Raw genomic sequence first — 15589 nt, forward strand, 5'->3', positions numbered from 1 at the left:
AGAATAAAAATATATTTATCCACTTTTTATATCTTACTAACATACATTCTACATTTTATAATATTAAAAAGGACTGAAAAATAAATAATTTTATTTCTTATTACTCTGATATATAATAACCTTTGTTTTCCAGTTAAAAAAATAGCCATTTTTTCATATTACATAAAGTTGTTATTTATAAATACATATAATATATATATATATATATATATATATATATATATATAAGTTCTTAATATCTTTCGCTTTATTATTTACGTTTACTTGAAATAAGTGTTTAAACCACATCCTTTAAGAGGACTAATCATATAAATATATAACAATTTCTTTAATAAAAGAAAAAGTAAAAAAAAGGTATATACAAATATATATTATAAACACATGTATATATATTACATAAGAAAAAAGGTATAAATGTGATAAAATAAATAAATTATATTAACAAAGGTGTTTATAATTTTCTCCATTTTTTTTTTGTTATGTGAATTATTCATAAAAACATGAGCGGTACAGGTCTTTTTTTTTTTTTTTTTTATTTTGTGTAAACTTTTTTAATAACATATTTGTAAGTCATGTAAAAAATGGAGATTATACAACATGAACTGCTCATATATTTTTTTTTGTAAATAGAAAATAATATCTATATTTTCACCATATATCGTTTTGTATTAATAATAATAGCTAGTAGCGAAAGAAAAAAAAAATAAAAAAATAAAAAATAAATAAATAAATAAGGTTGCAAAAGAAATTTTAGCTTATTAATTTTTTTTTATGTACACTTAAAGAACCAAAAAAAAAAATAAAAAAGAAAAAAAAAGACAAGGAAAAATATAAAATATATAATGTCCAAATGAGAAAAATATAAAATTATTTTATATTAAATACTTTTTTATTTGAAACTTTTTTTTTACGTTTTGTCTTAATTTTTTTTTTTTTCAAACAAAAAAGGTTTCTATGCAATATTACTGTTTCCCCTTTTATATTTTCATCTAAATTTTTTTTATACAAATTATTTTAATATATTAATCATACTATTTATTTAATTATATATTTTTTGTTTTTTTCTTGTTTCTTTTTTCTTCGTTCATACCAAATTTTAATTTATTATATATATATATTTATCCTTGTAAATAAAATGGCATGTGTTAATTTCAATTCTCCTTATCAAGCGGAAAAAAGAAGAACGTCTGAAAATGCTGATAACTCTAAATTGGAGACTGTATATATGCCCATAAACTACTCTGACATGGGTACAAAAAAAAAAAAAAAAAAAAAAAAATTAATTCAACATATTATATATATATATATTCCTCCTTCGTTTTAATATATTTTATTAATTTATTTTTTTTTTTTTTGTAGATCTTATTTTATTTCCAGAAGGATCATTAAAAAATATTAACAATACTGTAGTAAATGAAAAGCATTTATTTGGAAAATCTGTAGCCATATTTTTTTCAAATGGAAGTGATCCCAAATGTAGAGCATTTTTACCCTTCTTACAACAGGTTAAATTTTCTATATTTTTCATATAAATATAAAAATATGCAAATAATTATTATTAGATAATCTTAATAATATATATATTAAATATGTCATTTAATTTTCATTTGTTATAATTTTTTTCTCGCATTTCTTTATTTTATATAGTATTATAAGACCATTAACGAAGGAGGATCAAGCCAAAAAATAGAAGTAATTTTTGTAAGCATAGATCCAGATAGAAAATCATTTGAAGATCATAAAAAACATATGCCATGGTTATATGTAGACGTAGCTGACCCTTTAACAGATATATTGAAAAAACATTTCCGAGTAACAAATTCTCATGAAGTACCTTTCTATGGATCAGGCCCAAGAAGTGATGTCCCATGTTTAATTGTTGTTGGAAGTGACGGAAGGGAAGCCCAACTTTTACACATTTGTAGTGGAAGAGATGAAGGTGAAAAGGGATTACTAAGATGGGATTTCAGAAATAATATTTATACACCAAACAAAAAGGAAACATGCTAATATATATATATGTATATATGTATATATTCATATTTAATTTTTTTCTTTTTTTTTAATATACTCATATAATTTGAGATATAATTTTATTTTTTATTTTTTATTTTTTCTATTTAATGATTTGTGAAATATACTAATAAAGGTGTACTAGAGTTTGTAAAAATTTTGTCGTTCCATATATTAAAAAAACAAAAATTTATAAATAAAATTAAAAAGCTTTAATGTAATATTTTAATATTACATTTCGTTATAATATTACAATTATATGTTGTTCAATGAAATATAAGGAAAATTTATGTAAACTAAAAAATTATATTTATGTTAAAATATTTTCTTCTTCAATCGGCAAATAAGGAATGTCTTATATGTATTTTGTTTAAGTAAATATATATATATATATATATATATATATATATAAATATATTTATATATTTATTTTAATTTATGAATATTTACTTTTTGTACAGGAAAATTATAATTATTTTTTAAATGAGTAAATATATATATATATATATATATAATGTATATTTTTTTTATCCATTTAAAGAGTAAATAAATTTTAATCTTTCCTTAAATATATATTTCAAATATTGTTATTTGTCTCTAATAATATAAAAAGTTTATAATATGGAAATACATATTGTATTTATGAACCTTTAATATATATAATAATAAATATCTATTAAAGTATCTAATTACTCTAAAAAAAAATTGAGTTAAAATAATAATACACTTGATTTTTTTTTTTTTTAAATGTTTATTTATTATAATAAGCATTTTTTAGATTTAAATAAAAACAAAAAGAAGAACAGTATAAAACTTAATTCAAAAAAATTTGATATTTGGTCTATGAAATTACATATATATACATAATATTTCCATATATATTTTAATAGATTTTCCACATTTTACAGACACACATAATATATATTACCGTATTTTTTTTTTTTTTTTTTTTTTTTTTTTTAAATACGTTATATAAAAAAAAAGAAAATAATATATGTATTTTAAAATATAAGAATATAAATTAAATATATATTATTTATTTAGTCTCATTATTAATTTTTTTTTCTTTTAATAAATTATTATATATATATAATATATATATATATATATTTATTTATTTATTATTATTATTTTTATTTTATTTATTCTTATATATATATATATATATATATATATATATATATATATTTTATTTTTGAGTAATACGAAAAATTAATTGGAATTATATATAAGTATATTAATATATATATTTTTATTTATTTTATTATATTTAGAATGAAAGTTTTTTGCTTTACGAAGTTTTTGTATATTTTGATAATATACATAATATATTATATTGATTTTAATAATATAATATTAATTGAGTGTGCAATATGGGAAGGAATAAGTAAAGAGGAAACAAGGAATGTAAAGCATTTAACGCATGAAGTGGAATTACAGATATATAGCCAGCATACTCAGAATTGTATGGCTTTATTTTGTAATGAGAAAGAGAGTAAATGTAAGAATGTTTATAAAGAATTTGTAAAAGCTTCGAATGAATTAATAGATAATGATGTAGTATTTGTTTATGTTGATACGATTAGTTTAGCAAAAACAGCTGATAATTTTGAAATAAAAACTATACCAAAAATTTTAACATTTAAAGATTTTGATCCTGAAAAAGGATATACATTTAATAGAAAATATACAAAAGAAAATATATTAGAATGGTTTAAATTATTACCTGAACCTTCAATAGAAGTAATGGAAAAAAATAATGTGGAGAAATATGTAGACATGCATAAAAAAAAAGGTTATGCAAGTATTATTGCATTTTGTATAAGAGGATCTGAAAATGCTAATAAATTTGTACATTTTGGTGAAACACAGAAATTAGCAAATTTAGCTGTTGGTTTAATATATGTTGAAAATGAAGAAGATATAAAAATTGAAATTTTTAATGGACCTGGATCTACTATGCCTAAAGAAAATTTTAAATATAAAGATACATATGTTCCTTCTAATGGTATATGGACATCTGATAGTATATATCAATTTGCTGAAAATTATATGAAACAATTTCCTGTTATTATTAATTATCATAGAAAAACATTACCACCTATTAATGGGGATATTTATTTTTACATATTTAATCGTTTTGGTGAATATTCTGATTCATTATATGTAGATCTCTACGATTTAATAAAGAAGCACAATCAGGTAACACAAAAAAAAAATAAATAAATAAATAAATATAAATATATATATATATATATATGTAATATATGTAGTCGTTAATTGTGTGATAAATTTACATATTCATAGTAATATATGCATATATATATATATATATATTTTTATTTTATTTTAGATCAAGTTTGTTTTTCCAAGAAAAGATGAAGTTTTAGAACACTTTAATATAGAAAACAATATGAGTCTTATCAGCATTATGGATTATAATAATGCATCTTTTGTTACTCTGACTCAAATGCTAAGACCTAAAAAATATGCCAAAATAATGGATGAAAATATAACTGTATCACATGTAGAAAGCTTCCTAGATGAATATTTAAATAAGAATCTTGTTGTTTATAGAAAATCAGAGAAACCAGTTAAAAGAAGAGAAAAACAAAAATATCAAATTTTATGTTCTAATGATTTTGAGTCATATGTTATGGATCCTGAAAAAATTGTTCTTATATTTTATCATGTTCATGGTTGTAAAGAATGTAAACCATTATTTAATTTTTGGGATACTGTAGCCAATTATTTCCATCTTGAAAATAAATATAAAGATGTCTTAGTTGCAACTATGGATGCTAAATTTAATGATATGATTGACGAATCGGTGGATTACTATCCCAGTTTAGTAGTATACCCAAAAGGTAAAAAAATAAAAAATAAAAAAAATAAAATAAAAAAATAAAAAGGAAAAAATAATATTATGAATTAATTACATACACGAATAACACTTAATAACATTATAATATATATATATATATATATATATATATATATATATATATATATATGTATATGTGTCTATATTTTAATGCAGGTGAGAATAAATTAAAAAGGAAACATATTTTACTTTTCCCCATGAAGCTTGACACCCTGATTGATGTTGTCGATGAATACCTTGAAGCTGAAGACCAAGATTTATAATGCAAATTATTATTATATAACCATAATATATTAATTTAAAAGAAGAAAAAAAAAAAAAAAAAAAAAAAAAAAAAAAAAAAAACACTCAAAAACATGCACATTTTGCAAATAAAACATTTAATAAAAGCTGAACCCTTTTTTTTATTATATTATATTATTTATTCACGTTAATTTTTTTTTTTCTCTCTTTTTTTTTTTTTATTATTATAATGTAGATCAATTATCTGTTCTGATGATATTACACCAAATTTATGATTAAGAGAATGTCCGAACGTTTTTTTATATATAATTATTTTTTCATACATAAATATATATATATGTATATATTTTTTTTTTTTTTTCTCTCTTTATTTGGTGTTTAAGTATCCTTTATGTAATGTATAAAAAAATGAGACAAGATTCACCCATTTAAAAAAAAAAATATATATACATATTATATATATTAATATTTATTTTTTATAAGCAAATTTATATTATATGAATGACATTTTTCTTTATATATATATATCAACTGATTTATTTTAATTTTACAATATTTATATTTTTTTTTATAATTGTACTCAAGCATGTGTCTTTAATTAATTAAAAAAAAAAAAAAAAAAAATATTATGTATAACTGATTCAAAATAAAAGGACCACAAATCACAAAAAAACTTAATTTTAATATGTTGCACATATATATATAAATTTATGTATATATTTATATATGTATTAAAAAAAAATAACATAGCGCTTTATTTTTTAATATAAATCAATTTATATAGGCAATATATATGTGTAAATATACATATAAAAAAATAGAGAAACATTTTATAAAATACATAAATATATACATACATATATATATTTATATATATATATATATATATATATATATATATATATATATATTTATTTATACAACCTTTTACGTGTAAGTAGTTTTGTCTTTTCATTTTTGTTTCTTTGAAAGTTTTAACAATGTTGTATATAACCAAGATAATCAGCAACGCTTGCATAGCCATGTTAAACTGTGGAATGTGCTTAACGGCAACAAATATGGCTAGAAAATTTATAATACAAGAATATGAAATATGTCCAATGGATCAAAGAGGATGTAATAAAGAAAAATGGTATTTCACTTGTTTTTCCTTTATTTTATATATGAGTGCTTTATTTGGATGTTTTATATGTTTATTTTTTAAAAGTTTGAACAGGAGAAAGTTTATGTTATTTATAAATTATTTATTTATGATTGGTAGTTTATTAACAATATATAATAAACCTCATATAATAATGTTTTTATTTACTGAAGCTTTTTTTGGTTTATCTATTGGATTTTCTTTTGTTATTGTATGTTTTTATGTTTTAGAATATTCTACAAAGACATATCAGAATTTTTATGGATTTTATTTACAAACATTTTTTGCCTTAGGTATGTTTATAAGTTATTTATTTGGTGCTGCTTATGAGAATATAAAATTTGATAGTTTAAGAAGAACACATATATGTTTATATACATTATATAAAATACATTTTTTATTACCTGCATTATTTAGTTTAATTTCAATATTACTTTTCCATTTTGTTTATAAAATGGATACACCTTTGCATTTATATGAGAAGAAAAATTATAAGAAATATGAAACCTTAAAATCTAAAATAAATATGGAAGAATTAGATGAGGTAAGAGAATATCATAGAAACAAAACAAATAAAGAAGTGAAATTTTTAATGAGTGATATGTCATTTATAGATTTTTGGAATAATAAAAAATTATTTAATACATCATTAATAACATCATTGATATGTTATTTATATTCATTTAGTGGGTGTTTTTTATTTTTTACAAAATTATTTTTATTTTATAAATCCTTCTCAACAAATATGGCTAATACATTTATATGTGTAGGATTTATATTATGGTATATTATATGTACTATCATATCTACTATTTTATCACAACATTATAAAAAGAGAGACTTATTAATTATAGGATTAGTTTTACAAATAATAGCATCAACAGCAATGGTAGCATCTTACTTTGTAATACTTACTAATATAATTAATAAAATTATTATAACAACAGCAATATTTTTATATTTTCTTGGATTGTCATTAGGATTTGGACATATTATATGGACACATGTATTTGAAACATTTCCAAATGAATGTAAAATGTTAGCAGCCTTCAGTTCATATTATGCACTCTTCATTGGAGCCTTTATTATGTCTGTTTTATTAGAATTTATATCTATCAATTATTATTCTTATGTTTTTATTACATTCCTTCTATCTTTAATTGCATCTATTATATGTTTTAATTATTTCCAAAAAGAAGATGTAGTGGTCATAGAAAGAAGTAAAAGTTTTAATATAGATGACAAAAATGATGAACCTTCGACCTCATAGAAAATTAAACAGAGAAGAACTAATCAAAATGTTCATATATATATATATATATATATATATATATATATATATATTATTTTTCTAGGCCTACATATATATATTACAATATTATATTAATAAATTAACACATATATAATATATATTATATAACAACATTCAAGTGACATATAACATTATGATACCAAATTATTGGTTCATAAAACATTTCTTTTTTTTTTATATTTTATTTAATAATTTAAATTTTGTTATATACAAATAAATATATATGTTTATATATTTTTATTTATTTTATATGTAATGTCATTTTAACATTTTTAAAAAAAAAAAAAAAAAAAAAAAAAAAAAAAAAAACACATATTTAGCTGATAATAAACTAACATATATTATAAATATATAAATATTATAATATATATATATATACGTATGTGTGATAAATATACCACATATATGTTCTAATCACTTTAAAAAAAAAAATAATAAAACATTTAACTTTCTCATTCGATAAAAAAATTACACGACAAATAAATAAATAAATAAATATATATATATATATTTTTTTTTTTATATGTTTATTGATTTATTGAGACCCCATTTAAAATGTGAAACACAGCGCTGTTTTTTTTTTTTTTTTTTTTTCCTTTTAATACCAAAAAGAATGAAAATAAAAATTATAAATTTCCTTTTCATTTTGTTTTTGTTTTTTTTTGTAATTCTTTCAGTTAGATATTCATGTGAGAAAAAAAAGCTACAGACTGTTGATTATCAAAAAAAATCCATCACAGGAAGGATTAAAAACAGAATTCAGAAATATCAGGAGAAAAAATTGATATTAATAACAGATATAACAAATATAAATGAAACATATTCCTCATTTTTACATATATTAAATACAGAAGGAAATTATATAAGTAAAATTATAAATATATTATCAACTGATGATATTCATAATATTAATTATTCTTTATATGATGGATTAATTATAATATTAGATATATTAAATGATAAAGTTGTCGAAATATTAAAAGCTAGCTATTTGAAATTATTTATAGAAAAAAAAAAACATATTTTTTTTAGTTTAAATGATGTTAATGGAAAAAATGCTTCACAATATTTAAACGAATTAAATATTAGTGTACATGGAAATTCATCATATGTTAATGATTATTTTAATAATATTGTTATAAAAAATGATGATAATCAAAAAGAAATTACAATAAAAGGAGAAACAAAAAAAAAACAAAAAGAATTTTTTACAAATCAAATTATTTCCAATACACCGATAACATCAATTAAAAATAATATTCTTTTTAAAGGAACTGCTCATTCTGTTTTATTAAAGGAAAAATATTTCTTAGAGGTTTTAACATGTACACGATCATGTCTATTATATGATAAAAATGATCAAGTGATCAAGAGACAAAAACAAGGAACTGATTTATTATTAATATCAGCTATACAATTAGAAAATAATTCTAGAATTGTGTTTTCTTCTTCTTCTGAAATTTTTTCAGATTATTTTTTTAATGCTCATAATTCGAATAAACAATTTACTTATGAATTAATTAAATGGAATCTTAAAAAAAGTGGTATCATTAGATATAATAATTTTAAATTCTATAAAAATATAAATCAGGATAAAACAAATAATACATTTTTTATAAATGATTTTGTTAATATGTCTATAGATCTATACGAATTAAAAAATAACTTTTGGGTACCTTATAAAAACAATAATATACAAATTCAAATGAGCAAAATACATATCATATCAAGAACATTTCTAAATACATATAAATCTAAAGAGAATCCAACTTATTATTCAAATTTTCAACTTCCAAAAGAACATGGTATATATAAATTACAAATATATTATTTAAATAAAGGATATAATATTTTAAATTTGGAATACTCTATACCTATTAGAACATTATTACATTATGATAAAAATAAAAAAGTCAAATTCAAAAATTATCCTTTTTATTTATATATATATTTATCTCTCATTTATTTTATTCTATTCCTATTAATCATTCTATTTGATAATGGTTATCTGAGCGATAAAAAGGAACAACATACAAAAGAAAAATTACAATAAAATCAAGAAAAATATTTCAGAAATATATAAAAAGGTAATATATAATATATATATGTATGTATGTATATATACATTTATCTTTTTTTTTTATATTGCATAAGGAAAAATAAAATAAAATAATAAAATAAAAATAAACATTAAAGGTTTTTATGTTATATTTTTTAAAACTATATAATATAAGATATATTTATATATACTTCATTTTTAAGAACATTTTTAATTATACGTAATTGAATTTTATCCCTTCTTATAATATATTATATATATATATATATAAAGGAAAGATATTACTTATATATATGACATGAATGTACCCAAATTATATAAGAACATACGTATAAGTATTAATTAATATGATATCTTAAATATATCCCAGCCTTTCCAATATATGTTACACTATATATATATATATATATATATATATTATCAAAATGATGAAAATAAATAAAAGCACATATATAACAATATATCTATATATATAATATTATCTATAAGAATTATTATGTAGAACGAAATATATACAATAAATATAAAAATCATACGCTTATATAAAATAAATGTAGTATTTTAAAATTTACATTTATTCGTAAAATTATATAAAATAAAATATATCCATATATATATATATATATGAATAATTGATTGAAAATTTATATAAAAATAGAAAATAGCAAAATATATTAAAAATAATATAGAATATATTTTTTTTATAGAAGCATCCTCATAATATCTATTTGATGTATAATTGTTATAGTTCTTAATCTTATTGCATTATATTGTATTATATTGTATTGTATTTCATTATTTTTTTTTTTTTTTTTTTTTTTTTATGAACACGTTCAGGTAAAAATGAAGTACATAAATAATTTAAAAGAAATTGAAAAAAAAGTTAAACTTATTTGTGATAATATGTCAGTTACTACACCAAGTATATTAGTAGTAACTAAATATGTAGGAAAGGAAGAAATACACAATATACATTCACATGATGATAAATATCATTTTGGAGAAAATTCTGTCGATTCTTTAATTGAAAAATCTGAACAGCTAGCTAAAAGTATAAAATGGCATTTTATAGGGAATTTGCAATCAAATAAATGTAAGAATATTTTAAAAGTAAAAAATTTATATATGATAGAAACATTGGATAAAGAAAAGAAAGCTACCATGTTAAATAATTATTTGAAAATTGAAAATGAACAGAATAACAACAACAATAATAATAATAATAATAATAATAGTGAGGAATTAAGAAAATTACGTATATTAATGCAAATAAAAACAACAGATGATGAAACCAAAACTGGACTTACTCATGAGAATTATGATGAAATTGAAAATACTGTATTACATATAATCAATAATTGTCAATTTTTAATATTTAAAGGACTCATGACAATTTCTTCTTTAGATATAAATAAAAGAGAAAATTCTTTTGTCATATTAAATGATATAAAAAAGAAACTTTTAAATAATCAAGTTATTAATAATTATTTTATAAATAAAACATTTCATATGAGTATGGGGATGTCCGATGATATGGAATTGGCTATAAAACATGAAACAACTCAACTAAGAATAGGAAGAGCAATTTTTAATTAATTCGATATTTTAAACAAACAATGAATATATATATATATATATATGTATATATGTATGTTTATTTTTTTTTTATTTTTTTTGATTTTCTTACTATTATAAAAAGCTTCACATTTTTACACATTTTTAGTGTCATCCTTTTTGAAATTATAAATATTTATCAAATTCATATGCATTCATTAAAGTTATAATTAATATATATATATATATATATATATTTATTTATATATTTATATATTTATAACGAAATAATAATATAACACATAAAAAAGTTGTCTTTGTGCATATGTAATAATAAACAAAAAAAAAAAAAAAAAAAAAAATTTACAAAAAGGTATAAAAATTATATAACTTATAAATGATTATATCCGTAACTAATTTGTATATATCTAAAAATATATATATATATATATATATGTGATCGAACAAAAAATAAATATAATATATATATTATAAACCATTATATGTCCTATCACAATGTGATATACATTTGTATAACAAAATTTTTTTCCTATTGGGCATGTACAAATAAATGCAAAGCAAATTATAAGAAACAAACAAAAAAAAAAAAAAAAAAAAAAAAATACACATATATATAAATATATATATATATATATATATATGGTCTTTTAATTTGTTTTATTTTTATTTTTTTAAATACATGTTGTGATTTATATGTTACATTAACAATCATCAAATACCCATAATTGTAAAAATTGAATTTCAAATTCTTCATCATATGTTAATAAATCATTATCATATGTTTTACTTTTATTTGTTTGTCCTTTACATAGATCTTCATTAATAACAAGGGCGTAATTATCTCCCCCTCCAATTGTAATAGATTTTTCATCTGAATATACAAAATAATTATTTTTGGTTGTCCATGCAAATACTTGAATGGATATATTATCATTTTCATTATTATTATTGTGATTATCATTTGTTGATGATACTGATGTTTTTTTCTTAATATTATTAATTGTGTTAAATATACAACTATCATTACTAGACATATTTTTATCATACATATTATTATTATTATTGTTGTTATTACTATGCAAATCTGAACAGTTACTTTTTTCATCGTTCAATGTATTATCACTATAGTTATGATTTTTTTTAGAGAATTCATCATCCAACATATCTACATGATTTAACGTTTTAGTATGTTGCACAGATTTGGATATATTATCATCATGTTGTATTTTTTTAGAATCATTTTTATTTGAACCTTCATCATTATGATTAAAAGGTACTATTAATTTATCTTGTGAAGACATATTAGACTGTGAAAAATAATTTTTTGTAGATAGATTATCTTTTTTTTTTGTTTTTTCTATATTGTCTAATATAGGTTTAGAAAACGATTCATATGAAGTGTCTATACTTTTATATCTTGTATTATTATTGTTATTGTTTAATAACTTATTATTTTTAAAAGTAAATAAAAAATTTTCTCCAGATCCATAATAACAATTATCACAATGTAATTTATTTAAGAAATAACCAAAAAGAACATTATTCATATCATATATTAATAAAATAACACTACCTTTATTATATACACTTCTATATAATGTTTTAAAAGAAACACCATGGATACTAGAACAGAAAGCTAGTTTCCATATTTTAATACTTAAGGTAGGTGGTAAATAATAATTAATTTGTTTTGTCATCTCTTTATTTAATAATTTAACAGCTCCATTTATATATTCTAACTTTGGTATCAAAGCTAAATATTTTAAATCATTTATATCATTCAATGAACTTTTCTTTGGAACATTTTTATTATTATTTTCTATCAATGATTTTTCTATAATAGATCTTAATAATTCATTAGATGTAAATGGAACTGATGTTATTGTTTTTTTTATCTTATTCTTAGAATTCCTAACTTCATCAATTTCTTTAATAATTTTTGTAGTAGTTTCATAAGCCTTATTATTATTAAAAAATCTGAAGAGTATAAAACTTTTTTCTTCATATTTTTTATGTGGTTTTTTTGTTAATTCGTTGTGTTCATTTGTAATTGTTGTAAATGAATTATCCTTATTATCCTTATTATCCTTATTATTATTGTTATTATTATATGGACTATTTAATTTATCATGTTTTTCTTCATTGTGAAGTTCAAAAGATATATTTTTTAATGTTTTCGAATATGAACCATTTTGATCATATAAAGAATATGTAGTTTCTTCTCTTTTTATATCATCTATGTATTTTTTTTCTTTCATTTCATTTTTAGATATATTATCATTTAACAAATTATTTTTATTATTTTCTTTAATATTTTCATCTATATATATATTATTATTATCCTTATTGTTTATATTACATTCATTATTTATTTTATCCTCATTCATATAAGTCGTATTATGTGTGTTATATTCTTTCGTTCTGTCAAATGAGGATTTATGTCTATTATGATCATATTCATTTATTTGTTTCACATTTTGAGTTGTATCACTTAAAAAATTATTATTAGAATCACTTGAGAAAGTGAAGGATCCCTTGCTTTCCTTTAAAATTTTTTTTTCCATTAAACTTTGCTTTTCCTTTAAACTTTGCTTTTCCTTTTTGTTTTTATATTGATGATTATTCTTCTTGTCGCAATCACTAGAAAGGTCATCCTTCAAAGATGATTGAGAGCTAACTAAATTTAAACTATTTTTATAAGTAATATCAGGATAGGAAGAAATAACAGTACTATAATTAATTTCATTTATTTTTTGATAAATTTTTAAATCACTATCATGTAAATGATCAACAATATTATCATTATTATTATTATTATTATTATTATTATTATTATTTGATGTTGACATATCAAAGGAAATCATATTATTAAGTTTCTGTTCATTATTCTTTAAAACACTATTATTGATATTATCATTTTTTGTGTCGTCACATATTGTAGTGTTATATTTATTTGTTGCATTATTTAGATTATTTTGTGTAGCACTAATATAATTTGTATTACTTTCTTTAAATGAGACATCAGATATATCTTCCACATTTTGTGCTTTATCATTTTTATTTTCTTTGTATGTTAAAGTAGTTGTAACAAGTGGTTGAGCTAAATTAAAGACATAAGACAAGCTCTTACTTATATATTTATAATATGAAATACTCTTTTGTTTATTTTCATCATTATAACAATTATTATTATTATTATTACTATTATTAGTTGAATTATCATTGCAATCATTAGTTGCATAATTTGATATTAGATTACCTTTTTTATGAGATGGATCATCACATATTCTTGTATATATACTTTTTAATAATACTTGTATAAATCCACAAGTATCTTCATTATTACATAGATAGGTATCTTTAGTTGGAACTACAATATGAGCACATTCATAAATATCATATAAATCTATAAATATTTGATAGGTCCCCAATCCATCTGTTATTACATTCTTATCTCTTAAATCGGGTTCAAATAATAAAGATTCTTTTGTTAAGATCAAATGACCACTAATAGAAAAATCTGTTAGACAATATTCACATTGCTCACGAAATATTATGCAATTTTTTTTTTCCTTTTCTTTTTTTTCGTCTATTTTGAGGTTTTTATTCGATGGTGTGGACACGATGGCATTAAGAATTATTCCCTTTTCAAACTAAAAAAAAAAAAATAAAAAAAAAAAAAAAATAAAAAATATATATATATATATATTATATATTACATATTATGCGTATGGATAAACATGCATACATATATATATATATATATATATATTTATGTATATGCTGAGGCATGTATTTATTTATTCTTATAATAATCTATTAAAACATATTTATTAATTGAAAAAAAATCAATTATACACTTTTAATATTATATATATGTATATATATATATATATATATATATTTTTCCCCTTTTAACATACTTCAAACTTGTTAAAGTGATGGGATTTTTCTTTATTTTTTATTAATTCTTCGTTTTGAAAAACATTTAAAACTTTTATTTTATTTTTTGTTTTATTTTCATCCATAATTTATAAATATCTTCATATACTAAGCATCTTTTTTGTTATCCTTAATTTGTTATTTTGCTCTTATTATTATTTTTGTTGTTATTTATATTTATATATTTATATATTTATTGTTTTTTTTTTTTTTTTTTTTTTTTTTTTATTTGTTCAAATATCAACTTTATGAATTATAAAAAAAATAAATAAAAAGAAGAAAAAATATATATATATTATATATATATATATATATATATATATATATTATGTATATTCTTGGTTCTCACAAGAAACATACAGCACGTGAAAATTTTATATTCAAGTACTTTCAAAAAAATATGTTTTAAAAAAACGTATG

The 15589-nt window shown here is 18.9% G+C and overlaps 6 protein-coding genes across 6 annotated transcripts; 5 read left to right on the forward strand and 1 right to left on the reverse strand.

Annotated features, from left to right (window-relative positions):
• Positions 1–1135: 1135 nt before the first annotated feature.
• Positions 1136–2010, forward strand: PADL01_0918300 (thioredoxin-like protein 1, putative; the record flags this gene model as incomplete). Its single annotated transcript, XM_028681861.1, has 3 exons — positions 1136–1250; positions 1360–1505; positions 1648–2010. 3 exons carry the CDS (start codon positions 1136–1138, stop codon positions 2008–2010), a joined length of 624 nt encoding a protein of 207 aa, XP_028538196.1.
• A 1278-nt stretch (positions 2011–3288) lies between these two features.
• PADL01_0918400 (protein disulfide isomerase) lies at positions 3289–5160 on the forward strand (the record flags this gene model as incomplete). Its single annotated transcript, XM_028681862.1, has 3 exons — positions 3289–4215; positions 4367–4880; positions 5054–5160. The coding sequence occupies 3 exons, from the start codon at positions 3289–3291 to the stop codon at positions 5158–5160; spliced, it is 1548 nt and encodes a 515-aa protein (XP_028538197.1).
• Positions 5161–6120: 960 nt separating this feature from the next.
• On the forward strand, positions 6121–7551 carry PADL01_0918500 (sugar transporter, putative; the record flags this gene model as incomplete). Its single annotated transcript, XM_028681863.1, has 1 exon — positions 6121–7551. One exon carries the CDS (start codon positions 6121–6123, stop codon positions 7549–7551), a length of 1431 nt encoding a protein of 476 aa, XP_028538198.1.
• Positions 7552–8206: 655 nt separating this feature from the next.
• On the forward strand, positions 8207–9646 carry PADL01_0918600 (dolichyl-diphosphooligosaccharide--protein glycosyltransferase, putative; the record flags this gene model as incomplete). The annotated part of the gene is made up of 1 exon (XM_028681864.1): positions 8207–9646. The coding sequence occupies one exon, from the start codon at positions 8207–8209 to the stop codon at positions 9644–9646; it is 1440 nt and encodes a 479-aa protein (XP_028538199.1).
• Positions 9647–10495: 849 nt separating this feature from the next.
• PADL01_0918700 (pyridoxal 5'-phosphate dependent enzyme class III, putative) lies at positions 10496–11248 on the forward strand (the record flags this gene model as incomplete). The annotated part of the gene is made up of 1 exon (XM_028681865.1): positions 10496–11248. One exon carries the CDS (start codon positions 10496–10498, stop codon positions 11246–11248), a length of 753 nt encoding a protein of 250 aa, XP_028538200.1.
• Positions 11249–11928: 680 nt separating this feature from the next.
• PADL01_0918800 (TLD domain-containing protein) lies at positions 11929–15255 on the reverse strand (the record flags this gene model as incomplete). The annotated part of the gene is made up of 2 exons (XM_028681866.1): positions 11929–14880; positions 15151–15255. 2 exons carry the CDS (start codon positions 15253–15255, stop codon positions 11929–11931), a joined length of 3057 nt encoding a protein of 1018 aa, XP_028538201.1.
• Between the last annotated feature and the right edge of the window lie 334 nt (positions 15256–15589).

The sequence above is a fragment of the Plasmodium sp. gorilla clade G2 genome (genome assembly GCF_900097015.1).
Source record: "Plasmodium sp. gorilla clade G2 genome assembly, chromosome: 9".
In the NCBI taxonomy this organism is placed as follows: Eukaryota; Apicomplexa; class Aconoidasida; order Haemosporida; family Plasmodiidae; genus Plasmodium; species Plasmodium adleri (nom. inval.).